This window comes from Oncorhynchus clarkii, chromosome 6 (genome assembly GCF_045791955.1).
Source record: "Oncorhynchus clarkii lewisi isolate Uvic-CL-2024 chromosome 6, UVic_Ocla_1.0, whole genome shotgun sequence".
In the NCBI taxonomy this organism is placed as follows: Eukaryota; Metazoa; Chordata; class Actinopteri; order Salmoniformes; family Salmonidae; genus Oncorhynchus; species Oncorhynchus clarkii.
Genome location: NC_092152.1, coordinates 12,876,106 through 12,895,812, shown reverse-complemented (window position 1 = coordinate 12,895,812; position 19,707 = coordinate 12,876,106). Strand labels below are relative to the sequence as shown.

General features: G+C 42.4%; 1 protein-coding gene across 1 annotated transcript; it reads right to left on the bottom strand.

Annotated features, from left to right (window-relative positions):
- Positions 1-5,328: 5,328 nt before the first annotated feature.
- LOC139411913 (lysM and putative peptidoglycan-binding domain-containing protein 3-like) lies at positions 5,329-9,634 on the bottom strand. Its single transcript, XM_071158668.1, has 3 exons — positions 9,488-9,634; positions 7,035-7,306; positions 5,329-6,902 (listed from the first exon to the last, which is right to left on the bottom strand). The coding sequence occupies exons 2-3, from the start codon at positions 7,296-7,298 to the stop codon at positions 6,225-6,227; spliced, it is 942 nt and encodes a 313-aa protein (XP_071014769.1). The 5' UTR covers positions 7,299-7,306; positions 9,488-9,634; the 3' UTR covers positions 5,329-6,224.
- Between the last annotated feature and the right edge of the window lie 10,073 nt (positions 9,635-19,707).

The window sequence follows — 19,707 nt, the reverse complement described above, 5'->3', positions numbered from 1 at the left end:
AGAATAATAAGGATCTCTAAGGTCATGGTGTGGCAGCTGGAAGTGGTGTTGGAGGGCCAATAGGAGGCACTCTTTCCTCTGGTCTGAAAAAAAACAATATCCCAATATCTGAAGGGCAGGGATTGGGGACATTGCCCTGTGTAGGGTGCTGTCTTTTGGATGGGATGATTGATACATTTTTATTATTTTTATTTTAGTTCACCTTTATTTAACCAGGTAGGGCAGTTGAGAACAAGTTCTCATTTACAACTGCCATCTGGCCAAGATAAAGCAAAGCAGTGCGATAAAAACAACACAGAGTTACACATGGGATTAACAAACATACAGTCAATAACACAATAAAAAAATCTGTATACAATTTGTTCAAATGAAGTAAGGAGGTAAGGCAATAAATAGGCCAATAGTGGTGAAGTAATTACAATTTAGCAATTTACACTGGAGTGATATATGTGCAGATGAGGATGTGCAAGTAGAAATACTGGTGAGCAAAGGAGCAGAAAAACAAAAACAAATATGGGGATGAGGTAGGTCGTTGATTGGATGGGCTATTTACAGATGGGCTGTGTACAGCGCAGCGGTCGGTAAGCTGCTCTGACAGCCGACGCTTAAAGTTAGTGAGGGAGATATAAGTCTCCAACTTCAGTGATTTTTGAAATTCGTTCCAGTCATTGGCAGCAGAGAAACTGGAAGGAAAGGAGGCCAAAGGAGGTGTTTGCATTGGGGATGAAATATGAAATATACCTGCTGGAGCACGTGCTACGGGTAGGTGTTACTAAGGTGACCAGTGAGCTGAGATAAGGCAGGGCTTTACCTAGCAAAGACTTATAGATGACCTGGAGCCAGTGGGTTTGGCGACGAATATGTAGCTAGGACCAGACAACGAGATCATACAGGTCGCAGTGGTGGGTAGTATATGGGGCTTTGGTGACAAAATGGATGGCACTGTTATAGACTGCATCCAATTTGTTGAGTAGAGCGTTGGAGGCTATTTTGTAAATGACATCGCTGAAGTCGAGGATCGGTAGGATGGTCAGTTTTACGAGGGTATGTTTGGCAGCATGAGTGAAGGAGGCATTGTTGCGAAATAGGAGGCCGATTCTAGATTTAACTTTGGATTGGAGATGCTTAATATGAGTCTGGAAAGAGTTTAAAGTCTAGCCAGACACCTAGGTATTTGTAGTTGTCCACATATTCTAAGTCAGAACCGTCCAGAGTAGTGATGCTAGTCGGGCGGGCGGGTGCGGGAAGCGAGCGGTTGAAGAGTATGCACTTAGTTTTACTAGCATTTAAGAGCAGTTGGAGGCCACGGAAAGATGGGTTTCCTGACTCTCTGTGGTCACAAAAGATCCCATGGCACGTATTGTCGTCTCTCTGTAACTATTCCCCAGGTTGTTGCTGTTAATGAGTATGTGTTCTCAGTCATCTTACCTGGTAAAACAAATGGAATCACAGCCACGTGAAGGTGTCTGGAGGAGCTGCAGCACCCCTGATAAATTGAAATACATTTTCTAAAGTTATAGAATAACGGCTGTCTGTGTGCAAAGCTGTCATCAAGGCAAAGGGTGACTACTTTGAAGAATCTAAAATCTCAAATATATTTTGATTTGTTTAACCCTTGAATGAGTAGGTGTCCAAACTTTTGACTGGTACTGTATATTTGAATGAGTTGGTACTGTATGTGTATATATATATATATATATATTGCATTCTGGTACCTCGGAACTCCCCATTTCACACCCCTCTTGCGCTCACTTTTTGTTCTGATATCGCCTGATTTAGAAATTGAGCACTGAATATACTTCAGACTAGAATGAGTCCCCAGTGAGTTCTAAACTTTATTATTTACCAGGGGTATATTCATTAGTCGGAATCCATTGCAAAAGTTTTAATCTGTTGCGAAACATTTCGCAACGAAAACGATTTTCTATTGGACAAATTCAGGTAGGTCTCTCCCTGTTTAGTTCGGTTTGCTCCTGTTTGGTTCCTAGAGTGAGAGAGTGCATTAGCAGCAATAGTCAGTGTACAGTACTGTATGACATCATCCACTAAGACAATAGCATGAAGTGAGTTAATGGTACACTCAGGAACCGGAGCCATTTAATCATATTCTATCTGGAGACAGAGAGGCAGATCTAGGAGAGACTAATGCTTTAGAAATCCCTGTTCTGACTAAGCTTGAATTTAGAGCACATACTCTTCTGGGGTAAATTGGTGTATCCGTGTATCAAGTGCAGCCTTATTGCGCTTCTTGATATAGAAGGATAACTCATTTATCTGGAGCTTTGAGTTGTCCAATGTCTCATATGCTCAATGTACTACAGGAGAAACGCATTTAAGAGATTTTCTGCAGATTTTTAAAGATGATTCAAAACGTGCTTGCTTGACTTAATTGAGCATTTAGTGTCTGTGTCAGCATTCATAACCTTTACTGTTTACATATCAAATGGATGTGGAAAGATACAAGGCGAGGTGTCAAGAGGCAAAACTTGTTGGCTGAGGAGAGGATACCAGGTAAATGGTGAATTTGGTCATCATCCGTTTGATTTCAATATAACTTATGTTTGGCATTAGACTGGCAGCTCTTTCCAAAAGAACTGATGCCTCAAAAGAAAAAGTTTAACTTTAAACCGGGTACTTAGTTCTTCATCAAACATTTTTTTTTTTTACAATATGACATCATACTAACAGATATATTTTCAAATCAAATCAAATTTTATTTGTCACATACACATGGTTAGCAGATGTTAGTGCGAGTGTAGCGAAATGCTTGTGCTTCTAGTTCCGACAATGCAGTAATAACCAACAAGTAATCTAGCTAACAATTCCAAAACTACTACCTTATAGACACAAGTGTAAGGGGATAAAGAATATGTACATAAAGATATATGAATGAGTGATGGTACAGAGCGGCATAGGCAAGATACAGTAGATGGTATTGAGTGCAGTATATACATATGAGATGAGTATGTAAACAAAGTGGCATAGTTAAAGTGGCTAGTGATACATGTATTACATAAGGATGCAGTAGATGATATAGAGTACAGTATATACATATACATATGAGATGAGTAATGTAGGGAACATTATGTTAGGTAGCATTGTTTAAAGTGGCTAGTGATATATTTTACATAATTTCCCATCAATTCCCATTATTAAAGTGGCTGGAGTTGAGTCAGTGTGTTGGCAGCAGCCACTCAATGTTAGTGGTGGCTGTTTAACAGTCTGATGGCCTTGAGATAGAAGCTGTTTTTCAGTCTCTCGGTCCCAGCTTTGATGCACCTGTACTGACCTCGCCTTCTGGATGATAGCGGGGTGAACAGGCAGTGGCTCGGGTGGTTGCTGTCCTTGATGATCTTTATGGCCTTCCTGTGACATCGGGTGGTGTAGGTGTCCTGGAGGGCAGGTAGTTTGCCCCCGGTGATGCGTTGTGCAGACCTCACTACCCTCTGGAGAGCCTTACGGTTGTGGGCGGAGCAGTTGCCGTACCAGGCGGTGATACAGCCCGACAGGATGCTCTCGATTGTGCATCTGTAGAAGTTTGTGAGTGCTTTTGGTGATAAGCCGAATTTCTTCAGCCTCCTGAGGTTGAAGAGGCGCTGCTGCACCTTCTTCACGATGCTGTCTGTGTGGGTGGACCAATTCAGTTTGTCTGTGATGTGTACGCCGAGGAACTTAAAACTTGCTACCCTCTCCGCTACTGTTCCATCGATGTGGATATGGGTGTGCTCCCTCTGCTGTTTCCTGAAGTCCACAATCATCTCCTTAGTTTTGTTGACGTTGAGTGTGAGGTTATTTTCCTGACACCACACTCCGAGGGCCCTCACCTCCTCCCTGTAGGCCGTCTCGTCGTTGTTGGTAATCAAGCCTACCACTGTTGTGTCGACCGCAAACTTGATGATTGAGTTGGAGGCGTGCGTGGCCACGCAGTCGTGGGTGAACAGGGAGTACAGGAGAGGGCTCAGAACGCACCCTTGTGGGGCCCCAGTGTTGAGGATCAGCGGGGTGGAGATGTTGTTGCCTACCCTCACCACCTGGGGGCGGCCCGTCAGGAAGTCCAGTACCCAGTTGCACAGGGCGGGGTCGAGACCCAGGGTCTCGAGCTTGGAGGGCACTATGGTGTTAAATGCTGAGCTGTAGTCGATGAACAGCATTCTCACATAGGTATTCCTCTTGTCCAGATGGGTTAGGGCAGTGTGCAGTGTGGTTGAGATTGCATCGTCTGTGGACCTATTTGGGCGGTAAGCAAATTGGAGTGGGTCTAGGGTGTCAGGTAGGGTGGAGGTGATATGGTCCTTGACTAGTCTCTCAAAGCACTTCATGATGACGGAAGTGAGTGCCAAGTAAACATAATATTAGCAAGAGCAAAGAAAATACCCATAAGGTCTCAAGCAAAGAAAAAGCAGATGTGCTCAGTAAATTAGATGTCACTTTCATCACTTTTATTCTTATTTAAATGTACTGATTAAACAACCATTCTGTAGAAATGAGGGGTTGGGATTAGTTTGTACATTCGGAAGTGTCATTCTAATGACCTTCCCATAATGTGCAGTGTGTGTGAAAGCGGTTTGTCTGTCTGGATACACTTACAATTATGGCTATTTCTTCAGGAAGTTGAAAAGAATGTGAAATCAAATGAAGAAAATGACTAGAGGAAGAAATTGGAGTTGGACGAGGAGGATTTAGAAGAGGTAACTCTCCCCCTCATTGTAACAGAAGCACAATTTGATCTTATTCACTTTAGTCAACTTCTATCACACAATGTATTAGATTTCAAATGGATACAAGTTGTTCGCCTGCACACTTCCATACAATTACTGCATTTGGTACTGAGGCATCTCAGATAGTTTCTGGGGATGATAAATGGCATGTATTTGTAATGCTGGAAGATCACGATGTGAAATATGAGGCATTGGATTGCTACTTATGCATGCACATAACATTCACACACACCAATTCAGTTTAATGGAGAAATGCCCAGTTTAACAGCTCCCTTTTTGTAGGAAAATGACATTGCTATTTTGAAGATGATTTTGGTGCAGTGATGACATGGATGAAGCCTCATATTTAACCTCCGACTGCATGTTAATGGATACTGGTTGAATGTCATTCTTCCAAATGTATGTTATGGTTGATCTTTTACCAAATAGCCATTGGCTATATGACGAACACTGTCAGCAAGTTTACACATTTTGTTTGGTGAAACTATACGCACAATTAGAGAATCATCAAGACGTGTGTGGTGGAAGTGAGTTTGTATTAGAATATGTAGATCTTTGTATAAACAAATGAGAATTATACAAAACAAAAACCAACATGAACACACTCAAGTCTTAGCATCAATAATTTATTCAAAATATACTTTCTTTTCAGCCTGTAAGGCTGCATTTACACGAGCAGCCCAATTCTGGAGTTTTTCATAAATTGGACCAATATTGGAAAAAAATTATTGGGCTGCCTGTGTCTATGCAGCCATAGTGTTCCACAGGTTGAAGGCACATACTGTTCATAACACTAGTGATGAGGAAAATAAACTACATTATAAACTGGGTGGTTTGAGCCCTGAATGCTGATTGGCTGAAAGCTGTAGTATATCAGACGTATACCACGGGTATGACTAAACATGTATTTTTACTGCTCTAATTACATTGGCAACCAGTTTATAAATATAACATTTCACTGGAATATACCTAGCTAGTGTTGGGCAACATTGTGCATTTCCCGTTTCGTCGCCCTTAGTAAAAATGAAGGTTGTGGGACTCCAAACGCAGTTCTTCCCAGACAAGCAAAAATATCTAAACAATGTTCAAGAAAATTTGCATCACATTTTAGACTAACTTCAATACTGATGTTGGAATAAGACTAATATTCCACAGATAAATTACTTATTTTAAGTGACAAGTGGCAGCAATCAGTACTGTTTTGACCAAGAACAAACCCCACACTTCAGACAGTGTTATGGTGGAACTAGTCCCATCAGCTGACAAGAGGGGCAGAATAAGCAGTTGGGTCCCACTGTGCAAAAAAAAAAAAAAACTTGCTTTAAAAACATGTTTTAAAAACGTACATACTGCATGTCCACTGAAACAATTCAACAGATTGTCCTCATTTTCCCCTCATCATTTCCCAATGGATTCTGTTCCCTATAAAGTGATTCTCAGAGAGCTTGGATAATCACTTTTTTCACAACTGCTCAGATACCTCCAGCAGTTTGTCTAAATCCCTCACTACGTTTTCTCTTTCTTAGGGCCTGGGTGGTCATCCACCTCATTGTGTCTCTGTGAGTTTGGTTTGGGTATGTTTCCAGCCTGAGGTCCTGAGTTGGGCTTTCCATTGACTTCCACAGGCTCAGGAATCTGGGCATGCTGCATGCCCTTAGGATTGGTCGACGGCATGGTGGCGTGGTGGCTAACGTCCGACTTCATCAGCACCTCATAATACAGCAGGTAGAACACTGGTGTGACAATGACAACCACCACCATGATGGCCACCGCCGTCCACCACCTCATGCCCCAGTCCGCCCCATGGTAGGGGTCCTTCCTGAAGACAGGCTTTATGTCAGAATCCCCCAGTAGTAAGGGCTGCTGGAGGGTCAGGGAGGAGACCACCTCATTCAGGCTGCTTCTGGAGGTGCCGGTGGACTTGACTAGCAGCTCGATGTCTTTGTCCTTCTCCTGCAGGAAGCTGCCCACGCTGTCTGTGGATGAGGAGGAGTCTGTGGAGATCTCCGTAGAGATAGGGGGCTGGGGGAAACGTCGGAGGCCTGTGGGGGAGGCAGATTTGAGAGGCGCGATGCTGTGGGTCTCTGTCAGCACGCTGAAGCGTTTCACAGGGATCTTGATGGATCTCAGCGCAAAGAAGTCCTGCTCTGTCAACAGGTTGTTGGCCCTCTTGATGTCCGCCACCTACGGCACACAGACAAAACAAAGGATTTCACTTTACTTGGGTAGCAAAAAAAGTGGTGTGAAAAGTCAAAGCTGGTCTGTCTGTAAGGGCTTTGTCATTAGAGAGTAAGACAGGGATTAGGGTTGACTTACTGAGCAGTGGTACTGCAGCGAGAAGCTATTCAGAGTGTCCCCTTCTTTGATGTCTCGGACCAGGTGGACAATGTCGTCCAACTTCTCCCTGGAGGTGCTCCTGCGCAGCCTGTCCCGGCCTCGGGAGCGCAGCTCGTAGCTCTCACCATCCTCCTCCGAGAGATCATTCTCAGAGCTGTTCCCAAATAGGTAGGCGTGTCCTCCATTGGCAGGCTGCACCGTCGTGGCCGACTGGAAACCATAGTGCGGGCTTCTCCCAGTCATTTTTCACTCTAAACAGAGGAGCAAGACATTGTAATTGAAAGCTATACAAGAGTTGTGTCATTAAAAATGATACCTAATATATGAGGTTGAGGACAAATTTCACCTGTTTGATATTTCCCAAAGATGTACAGGGAATATTGGCATCACTGTCAACAGCTGTCAGTTCTTTCAATAAAGGAGTAAACCATGTTTGTCATGTTTCAGCTTGTTTTGAAAGCTGCAGCTAGCCTACACATTACATTCAATATAGCATGCATTGGCACGTTTTGAAGCCTCTAGTATGTGAGGTGTAGAGCATTTAGTCCAACTCTTCCAGTTGAATGGATCTTCAGAGGGGTGATTAAACTTAACTGACTAGCTAAAGTCCATCACTGCACCTATCTTGTACGGTCAACCAGTAATACTGACTGATAAGAAAGATGCCCCAGTGACTGCAATGTAATCAAGGTCCTAGTTTATATAATCTGTGGCTAGCTAATGTAGCCGTTGTTTTCCATTTGACATTCAGAGAGGACCGTCTGCTACTGATGTAGCCGACTGAATTCCACTCCATGGTGAAGGCAGTTTCTGATGAACTTCACCAACGGAGTGGAGCAGAGACCAGGCTTTGGAATCCAACTCGGAGTACATTGATTCGCCCAAGGTCAATACTTTGGTTTCCTTGTTGAGATTCAATTGGCACATGCAAATTTGCGCTTAATTGCAACATCAACAAGCAAACAGTCAGTGGTTGTATTTGATTAACATTTATTGAAAAAGTATATTTCAGCAAACAAAGTCACACAACTACAGAGGACAAACATTGGTACAATACGATAGTTAAGGGTACAAGACTGGGAACATATCTGGCTGTGTTGGCAAAATCCCTACATATCCCATCGAGCCAGGCGGGGAGAGGCTGCCTGTTGTCACAGTTCCAAGACCAGTCAGAATCGTCCAGCTAACCCTACACTAATGACGCCGGTGGATCTCAAAACTGAACTTGGATCTGCGTTAAGTAGCAATAATATATTTTCACCACAGTCGTCTTATGACAGATACTGTATCTCAGTCACAACTATTCAACAAAATAAAACATTTTTTTCTTTCTAAATAGCAAAGGAGTTTTGAAGTTGAGGGTACAGTATTTATGAAGTTTGGCAATGAGGACGAAAACTAGCGTAATTCTGCAAGCCAGCTAGTTTAGCCAAGGGAAACCAGATCATGGCTGGACGGAATCCAGCTTTTGTCAAATTAACGTCAGATTGGACTTTTCGTAGCAGGTTAGGAAACGGGTTAGAGTTAGCCAAAATGCACAACAAAAACATTTCCTTCTGGTATTATTTGGATAAAAGTTGGATCGATTCGTTTTCATGTATTGTATGTATTATGAATCCCCATTAGCTGCTTTGTCTCTGTATTGTTTAATCAAACGTGTCGCTGTCATCTCCTGGTATCAGTGCATAAAAACTTCTGTTTTCTGGTCGGGTCTAACCATGACTTGAAACCCGGGGGAAATTAGCTCTGGCCTAGTGCGCGCTCGTCTAATTCAAGATACTCGTTTTTAGATATCAGAAGCTGGCAGCGAAAAGTTTGATTAAACAATTCGGTGACAAAGGAATAAAATCAGACGACCTATATTTAAAGGAGAGCGAATCGATATACAATCCCGAAACCAGTTGTATCTGTCAATAGTAAAACAAAGTTTAAAATTATGTGTGTTAATTATGGAATTAATAGTGAAATCGGTTTCCGGTAGACTCCTCACCACTATAACTGCCATGCGAAAGAAGCAGACTTATTAACGTAATTCACTTTCACTAATAATTTATGCCAATTTATACAGGAGCACGGAGATACCGCACTGGCTAATCGTAAACTAACACTATGCGGGCAAGCAACTAGCAAGCTAGCGATTGTGTTCTCACGATAAACTAACGTTATCTACACCCAAAACGCAAGCAACCGATCACTTTGTAACCCAACTGATTGGGGCAGGTGCCAAATACCTAACTAACGCTAAGATAGTTAGCTTGGCTGGCAACTAGAAGGAGGGCTAGCTAACCTGTGCTAGCATCTCTACCCATTTTTTTTTCAGTTAACGTGCCTTAGTTAGATAGCTATCTATAGTACATTGACGATTATTGTCGCGTGGAAAGGTTCGTGTTACATTTAGCGAATTAAAAAGTCACGAAGCACCAATAGTTTACCTGAAAACATGAGCAACGTTCTTCGACGACCTAAGCCATTTCCATTCTTCCTCTGGCTACTATCAAATACATAATTGGCTACTAGCGAAACAAATGAACGCCACCAGCGTGTCGTGAGCAACAATTGTGTAATCGGCAGTTAGCCTTAAAAAAATAAAAGTCCCCCATTGAAACGGATGCAATTATATTTACTTATATTTAACTAGGCAAGTCAGTTAAAATAACAAATTCTTATTTACAATGACGACGTCACTGGGTTAATTGTGCGCCGCCCTATGGGACTCCCAATCATGACCGGTTGTGATGCAGCCTGGAATCAAACTAGGGTCAGTAGTGATACCTCTAGCACTGAGATGCTGTGCCTTAGACCGCTGCGCTACTCGGTAGCAAACGGATATAGATAGTGAAAACATGCAACAATTGAACTAGATAATGTTAAACAAGGTTGGAATGTTACAATTATTAGCTAATTAAAAATCCTTTGAAATCACATTGTGGATATACTTGAATTCAAAATTGCATTGGGGGCATAATTACATTGTCCTTAATTTACATTTTAGTAGACACTCTTATCCAGAGCATACATCTTTCACACTGGTCTCCAGTTGGAATCAAACCCACAACCCTGGCATTGCAAGCACCATGCTCTGCAAACTGAGCCACACAATACTTCAGAATGTTTTAATACCCTGTGACTTTTTCCACATTTTGTTGTGTTACGCCCTGAATTTAAAATGGATTAAATTGAGATGTGTCACTGGCCTACACACAATACCCCATAATGTCAAAGTGGAATTATGTTTTTAGATTTAAAAAAAAATAATAACTAAAATTGTTGAGTCAATAAGTATTCAACCCCTTTGTTATGGCAAGCCTTAATAAGGAGTAAACAAGTCAAAGAAGTTGCATTCACTCACTCTGTGTGCAATAATAGTGTTTAACATGGTTAACAGCATTGTTGTTACTCCACAATACTAACCTAATTGACAGAGTAAAAAAAGGAAGCCTGTACAGAATAAAAAATATTCCAAAACATGCATCCTGTTTGCAACAAGGCACTAAGTAAGGCACTTCAGTCTGCTTTCCAACAGACACTGGGAGACAAATCCACCTTTCATCAGGACAATAACCTAAAACACAAGGCCAAATATACAATGGATTTGCATACCAAGATGACGTTGAATGTTCCCGAGTGGCCTAGTTACAGTTTTGACTTAAATCCGCTTGAAAATCTAAGACTTGAAAATGGCTATCTAGCAATGATCAACAACCAACTCAAAAGAGCTTGAAGAACACAAAATCTGAAACAATAATGGTCAAATATAGTACAATTCAGGTATGCAAAGCTCTTAGAGACTTACCCAGAAAGACTCACAACTGTAATCACTGACAAAGGTGATTGCAACATGTATTGACTCAGGGTTGTGAATACTTATGTACATGAGATATTTCTGTATTTCATTTTGAATACATTTGCTTTGTCATCATGGTGTATTGTATATAGATGAATTCAGGCTGTACCACAACAAAAAGGGATATGAATGCTTCCTAAAGGCACTGTATGTGCACTGTACAGCCAAACCTATGGATTGGGCATCCATGAAATGGGGTATCAGCCTACTCAGTGACACCCATAGAGCACAACTATTTTTACACAAATATTAATATCTTAGCTCTTATTGTAGAACTTTGACTGTGGGAAGTCACTTATTGCACATTTTACAGTAGTTTCAGAGTCCCGTAATAAGAGCTACTATGCTAATACTTGTGTAAACTCTTCAAAGTTGTGTTCTGTGAGTGTCATGGAGTAGGCGGATACCCCATTTCAGGGGTGACCAATCCATAGGTAAGGCTGTATAGTTCAATATGAATGTCCAATACATACAATGGTCTTACATGAAAGATGATTTCCCGCAGTCAAAATGTTGCAATAAGAGCTAAGACACTAATATTTGTTTAAACTCTACATAGTTGTGTTCTGTGGGTGTCAATGAGTAGGCTGATACCCCATTTCATGGGTGCATAATACATAGGCTTCCCAAACTCGTTCCCGGGGACCCCAAGGGGTGCACCTTTTGTTTTTTTGCCCTACCACTACACAGTTGATTCAAATAAGCAAAGCTTTATGAGTTCATTATTTAAATCAGCTGTGTAGAGCTAGGGCAAAAATCAAAACGTGCACCACTTGGGCTCCCAGGACCGAATTTGAGAATCCCTGGGTTAGGCTGTACAATGCTTATAAGCTACTCGCTCAAGCCTCCCCAGCTTCTCCTTCACCCATATCCAGACAGCAGATGTTCTGAAAGAGCTGCAAAACCTGGACCAGTACAAATCAGCTTGGCTAGACAATGTGGACCCTCTCTTTATAAAACTATCCGCCACCATTGTTGCAACCCCTATTACCAGCCTGTTCAACCTCTCTTTCGTATCGTCCGAGATCCCTAAAGGTTGGAAAGCTGCCGCGGTCATCCCCCTCTTCATAGGGGGTGACACCCTAGACCCAAACTGTTACAGACCTATATCCATCCTGCCCTGCCTATCTAAAGTCTTGGAAAGCAAAGTTAATAAACAGATCATTGACCATTTCGAATCCCACCGTACCTTCTCCGCTGTGCAATCCGGCTTCCGAGCCGGTCACAGGTGCACCTCAGCCACGCTCAAGGTACTAAACGATATCATAACCGCCATCGATAAAAGACAGTACTGTGCAGCCGTCTTCATCGACCTGGCCAATGCTTTTGACTCTGTCAATCACTGTATTCTTATCGGCAGACTCAATAGCCTTGGTTTTTCTGACGACTGCCTCGCCTGGTTCACCAACTACTTTGCAGACAGAGTTCAGTGTGTCAAATCGGAGGGCATGTTGTCCGGGACCTCTGGCGGTCTCTATGGAGGTACCGCAGGGTTCAATTCTCTGGCCGACTCTTTTCTCTGTATATATCAATGATGTCGCTCTTGCTGCGGGCGATTCCCTGATCCACCTCTATGCAGACGACACCATTCTGTATACTTCTGGCCCTTCCTTGGACACTGTGCTAACTAACCTCCAAACGAGCTTCGATGCCATACAACACTCCTTCCGTGGCCTCCAACTGCTCTTAAACGCTAGTAAAACCAAATGCATGCTTTTGAACCGTTCGCTGCCCGCACCCGCCCACCCGACTAGCATCACCACCCTGTACGGTTCCGACCTTGAATATGTGGACAACTACAAATACCTAGGTGTCTGGCTAGACTGTAAACTCTCCTTCCAGACTCATATTAAACATCTCCAATCCGAAATCAAATCTAGTATCGGCTTTCTATTTCGCAACAAAGCCTCCTTCACTCATGCCGCCAACCTTACCCTAGTAAAACTGACTATCCTACCGATCCTCGACTTCGGCGATGTCATCTACAAAATAGCTTCCAACACTCTACTCAGCAAACTGGATGCAGTCTATCACAGTACCATCCGTTTTGTTACCTAATCACCTTATACCACCCACCACTGCGACCTGTATGCTCTAGTCGGCTGGCCCTCGCAACTTATTCGTCGCCAGACCCACTGGCTCCAGGTCATCTATAAGTCTATGCTAGGTAAAGCTCCGCCTTGTCTCAGTTCACTGGTCACGATAACAACACCCACCCGGTGCACACGTTCCAGCAGGTATATCTCACTGATCATCCCCAAAGCCAACACCCAATTTGGCCGCCTTTCCTTCCAGTTCTCTGCTGCCAGTGACTGGAACGAATTGCAAAAATCGCTGAAGTTGGAGACTTATTTCCCTCACCAACTTTAAACATCATCTATCTGAGCAGCTAACCGATCACTGCAGCTGTACATAGTCCATCTGTAAATAGCCCACCCAATCTACCTACCTCATCCCCATACTGTTTTTAATTTATTTACTTTTCTGCTCTTTTGCACACCAGTATCTCTACTTGCACATCATCATCTGCTCATTTATCACTCCAGTGTTAATCTGTTCAATTGTAATTATTCGCTCCTATGGCCTATTTATTGCCTACCTCCTCATGCCTTTTGCACACACTGTATATAGACTTTCCTTTCTCTACTGTGCCATTTACTTGTTTGTGTTATTGGCTTGTTTGTTTACTCCATGTGTAACTCTGTGTTGTTGTCTGTGTCACACTGCTTTGCTTTATCTTGGCCAGGTCGCAGTTGCAAATGAGAACTTGTTCTCAACTGGCCTACCTGGTTAAATAAAGGTGAAATAAAATAAAACATAAGTATGCCCCCAATGCAATGCTGAATTCAAATACAGCCACAGTGCGATTTTAACTGATTTGTACTTTTACATTTATTTTTTACAAAAAAACTTTATTTTGTTGAATTTATATAACAAAATTCCAACCCTGTTTAGCATTATATAGTCCAATTGTGGCAGGTTTTCACTATTTTTATCAATTTGTGTCAGTTTCGATGGGGGACTATTATTTTGAAGGCGAACCGCCGTTTCCACTAATGTTGTTCACAACGAACAGGTATGAACGCCAGTAGTCCACGTCAACAGAATACTAACGCGATGACGTATTTGGCTCGGAACTCAAATTCTTGCACTGACCACTGGATGGCGCAAGTGCAGTTCCTTTATCAGAGGCCACATGGATAAGGGCCCTATAGAGGCCAAATGGCACAATTGAAAACTTTAATTGATAGGCCTATTATTTTTTGCTGTAGTATTTCTTATCTATGGTATTTAAAATGTCATACAAATTAGCCTACTCAGAATAAATTAACAAGTGACTAAAATTGGAGTCTTGATAATCATTTTATAATGCGTGTCAATTGTGGTCTAGGCTATAAGAACACATAAAATGTTATTGGTCACATACACATATTTAGCGGATGTTAATTCCAGGTGTTGCGAAATACTTGCGTCCGTAGCTCTAACAGTGCAGAAGTATTTAATAATACACAACAATACACACATCTAAACAACTAAGAACAGCTAAGATGTTTCTTGGTGAATAGTTAAAAAAAAAAAAATGAGACAAATAAGGCTACGCATCAGTATTGCGTAGGCTAATTTGACCCTTTTCTTTATGGTGTGGTGATACCTCTACTAGCTACTCGGCCTATCTAAATAGCTGGGTATAAGAACAACGGTTCGCTGGGTGGAGCTGCCCGCTGCTACGGTCGACCTCCCTGAGGCAAATGCGATTATCAAATCTTGCCTTTCCTCGACAAGTCCACATCGTAGTTTTGTTTAGACACACATGAAGGTGAACGACATGGCTGCGCAGATTCTTTCTCCCAGCGAACCCTCGAGCAGTCAGCTGGTTTGAAAAAACGTTATCTGGCTTTAGTCTACGTTTCTATCCACATAGGAAATACCGTTAGTTTATTTCCCATAGTCCGCCCGGAGTGTGACGTGCTTTTTGTGTGGTTGTTCGCTGGGGGTAGAGACAGCTGTCAGGAACACCCTACGAGTATCAAGATGCATTCATTGACCAAGAATATCATCTGAGAAAAACGTTAGAGACTATTGATAGGAGTTATCGATGATATCCTCAACAATAGCTGTATTTCTATCATTTATCCTGGACTGATAGCCAGCAAAGTGTCAGGTAAGTCTGGATACATTTAATAATTTATTGAACAGGTGTTTGAACACATTATACAGCCAGTTTATTTGTGACAATCATTAGTCTAATAAAAGTTTGTCCTACAGGATTGTTGGCTTGATACGCTTTGCATGCACCGTTCATTATTATGGGCAAGTCATTTTATAGAGTATTGCAGTGGCTCCAATTTATCCAATTATGACAAAACATCGTTTTTTTTTGTGCCTAATAATAATCAGATATGTCAGAGGTATATGAAACCATAATAGGCTAATAAGTGGAGGTTTGGATATATTTGTTGTGTGCCCCTCATTGTCCTCATCATGCAGATGAATTGTTTAACACTAAACAAAATAAAAAATGATTGAGCCGATACTAATTTATTTTTGCACAGTGCCAAAAATCCCCTCGGAGTGGCTTATATATTTTTAAAAGCCTAAATATTGAATCAGTGAAATGACTAAATGAATGGTGGGGTAACCCATTGACTAGTAAGACAAACGCTTCCATGGTTACTCTCTGGCTCTTCAGTGTGGTCACTGTGCTTTGTGTGTTACCTCTCTTTTCCATTGAAATAAAACAACAATCAGCGGGGAACCGCCAGACATGTTGTGCATGAGCTGGGACCCGCTCATAAAGGCTGCAGAGACTAATTTTACACTCAGTAATAATCTTCGCTCACATTGAGTTAGGCACATGCAGGGCTGTGGCCCTAAGCAACATTTGGTTGAGGTAAAAAAGTAGTGGCCCTCTTCTTGATAGCGGAGATAAAAAAATGAAGGAACAAAAAAACAATTCTGCAATTCTACACATTTTGCCATGGGGTGTAGAGAAAATGTGGCAGTTTTAAAGCAAGATTTCTGCAATTCTACACATTTTGCCATGGGGTGTAGAGAAAATGTTGCAGTTTTAAAGCAAGATTTCTGCAATTCTACACATTTTGCCATGGGGCGGAGATTTCTACAATTTCTACTATTCTACCAACTTTGCCATCACTTATGCCATGTTAATGATATCTGAGTGAGAGTGACTAACAAAATTAACGTGGGCCCTCTGGAGCTTATGGCCCCTGGGCACGTGCCCATGTAACAGTTTTGCTTCCGTTCCTCTCCTCGCCTGGGCTCGAACCAGAGACCCTCTGCACACATCAACAACTGTCTCCCACGAAGCATTGTTACTCATCGCTCCACAAATTCAGAGCCCTGGCAGAGCAAGGGAAACAACTACTTCAAAATCTCTGAGCGAGTGACGTCACCGATTGAAAGGCTATTAGCACGCACCTCGCTAACTAGCTAGCCATTTCACACCGGTTAAACTTACCCCCCTTTTGACCTCCTCCTTTTCCTCAGCAACTAGTGATCTGGGTCAACAAATAAAATACAATTAAATAATGATAAAATGTTATTAGTCACATGCGCCAAATACAACTGGCCTTACAGTGAAATGCTATTTACGAGCCCCTAACCAACAATGCAATTTAAAAAAATACAGATAAGAATAAGAAATAAAAGTAACAAGTAATTAAAGAGCAGCAGTAAAACAACAATAGCGAGACAATATACAGGGGGGTACCGGTACAGAGTCAATGTGCGGGGGCACCGGTTATTTGAGGTAATATGTACATGTAGGTAGAGTTATTAAAGTGACTATGCATAGATGATAACAACAGAGAGTAGCAGCTGTGTAAAAGAGGTGGAGAGGGGGGGGGGTGCAATGCAAATATTCTGGGTTGATTAGGTGTTCAGTATTCTTATGGCTTGGGGTAGAAGCTATTTAGAACCCTCTTGGACCTAAACTTGGCACTCCGGTACCGCTTGCCGTGCGGTAGCAGAGAGAACATTCTATGACTAGGGTGGCTGAAGTCTTTGACAATTTTTAGGGCCTTCCTCTGACACCGCCTGGTATAGAGGGCCTGGATGGCAGGAATCTTGGCCCTAGTGATGTACTGGGCCGTTCGCACTACCCTCTGTAGTGCCTTGCAGTCGGAGGCCGAGCAGTTGCCATACCAGGCAGTGATGGAACTCGTCAGAATGCTCTTGATGGTGCAGCTGTAGAACCTTTTGAGGATCTGAAGACCCATGGCAAATCTTTTCAGTCTCCTGAGGGGGAATATGTTTTGTCGTGCCCTCTTCACGACTGTCTTGGTGTGCTTGGACCATGTTAGTTTGTTGGTGATGTGGACACCAAGGAACTTGAAGCTCTCAACCTGCTCCACTGCAGCCGGCATGAAAGAGCACCAGTAAGCCAATGACTCAGCCCCAGTAATAGGGTTAGAGACAGAGAATCCCAGTGGAGAGAGGGGAACCGGACAGGCAGAGACAGCAAGGGTGGTTCGTTGCTCCAGAGCCTTTCCGTTCACCTTCACACTCCTGGGCCAGACTACACTCAATTATATGACCCACTGAAGAGATGAGTCTTCAGTAAAGACTTAAAGGTCGAGACCGAGTCGGCGTCTCTCACATGGGTAGGCAGACCATTCCATAAAAATGGAGCTCTATAGGAGAAAGCTCTGCCTCCAGCTGTTTGCTTAGAAATTCTAGGGACGATTAGGAGGCCTGCGTCTTTTGACCGTAGCGTACGTGTAGGTATGTATGGCAGGACCAAATCGGAAAGATAGGTAGGAGCAAGCCCATGTAATGCTTTGTAGGTTAGCAGTAAAACCTTGAAATCAGCCCTTGCCTTAACAGGAAGCCAGTGTAGGGAGGCTAGCACTGGAGTAATATGATCAAATATTTTGGTTCTAGTCAGGATTCTAGAAGCCGTATTTAGCACTACCTGAAGTTTATTTAGTGCTTTATCCGGGTAGCCGGAGAGTAGAGCATTGCAGTAGTCTAACTTTGAAGTAAAAAAGCATGGTTTAATTTTTCTGCATGATTTGTGGACAGAAAGTTTCTGATTTTCGCAATGTTACGTAGATGGAAAAAAGCTGTCCTTGAAACAGTCTTGATATGTTCGTCAAAAGAGAGATCAGGGTCCAGAGTAACGCCGAGGTCCTTCACAGTTGTATTTGAGACGACTGTACAACCATCAAGATTAATTGTCAGATTCAACAGAAGATCTCTTTGTTTCTTGGGACCTAGAACAAGCATCTCCGTTTGTCCGAGTTTAAAAGTAGAAAGTTTGCAGCCATCCACTTCCTTATGTCTGAAACACAGGCTTCTAGCGAGGGCAATTTTGGGGCTTCACCATGTTTCATTGAAATGTACAGCTGTGTGTCATCCGCATAGCAGTGAAAGTTAACATTATGTTTTCGAATGACATCCCCAAGAGGTAAAATATATAGTGAAAACAATAGTGATCCTAAAACGGAACCTTGAGGAACACCAACATTTACAGTTGATTTGTCAGAGGATAAACCCTTCACAGAGACAAACTGATATCTTTCCGACAGATAAGATCTAAACCAGGCCAGAACTTGTCCGTGTAGAACAATTTGGGTTTCCAATCTCCCCAAAAGAATGTGGTGATCGATGGTATCAAAAGCATCACTAAGGTCTAGGAGCACGAGTACAGATGCAGAGCCTCGGTCTGACGCCATTAAAGGTAATTTACCACCTTCACAAGTGCAGTCTCAGTGCTATGACGGGGTCTAAAACCAGACTGAAACCAGACTGAAGCATTTCGTATACATTGTTTGTCTTCAGGAAGGCAGTGAGTTGCTTCGCAACAGCTTTTTCAATTTTTTTTGAGAGGAATGGAAGATTCGATATAGGCCGATAGTTTTTTAAATATCTTCTGGGTCAAGGTTTGGCTTTTTCAAGAGATGCTTTATTACTGCCACTTTTAGTGAGTTTGGTACACATCCGGTGGATAGAGAGACGTTTATTATGTTCAACATAGGAGGGCCAAGCACAGGAAGCAGCTCTTTCAGTAGGTTAGTTGGAATAGGGTCCAGTATGCAGCTTGAAGGTTCAGAGGCCATGATTATTTTCATCATTGTGTCAAGAGATATAGTACTAAAACACTTGAGTGTCTCTCTTGTTCCTAGGTCCTGGCAGAGTTGTACAGACTCAGGACAACTGAGCTTTGGAGGAATACACAGATTTAAAGAGGAGTCCTTAATTTGCTTTCTAATGATCATGATCTTTTCCTCAAAGAAGTTCATGAATTTATTACTGCTGAAGTGAAAGCCATCCTCACTTGGGGAATGCTGCTTTTTAGTTAGCTTTGCAACAGTATCGAAAATACATTTCGGATTGTTCTTATTTTCCTCAATTAAGTTGGAAAAATAGGACGATCGAGCAGCAGTGAGGGCTCTTTGATACTGTACAGTACTGTCTTTCCAAGCTTGTCGGAAGACTTCCAGTTTGGTGTGGCGCCATTTCCGTTCCAATTTTCTGGAAGCTTGCTTCAGAGCTCGGGTATTTTCTGTATACCAGGGAGCTAGTTTCTTATGACAAATGTTTTTTGTTTTTAGGGGTGCAACTGCATCTAGGGTATTGCGCAAGGTTAAATTGAGTTCCTCAGTTAGGTGGTTAACTGATTTTTGTCCTCTGACGTCCTTGGGTAGGCAGAGAGAGTCTGGAAGGGCATCAATGAATCTTTGTGTTGTCTGAGAATATATAGCACAACTTTTGATGCTCCTTGGTTGGGGTCTGAGCAGATTATTTGTTGCGATTGCAACGTAATAAAATGGTGGTCCGATAGTC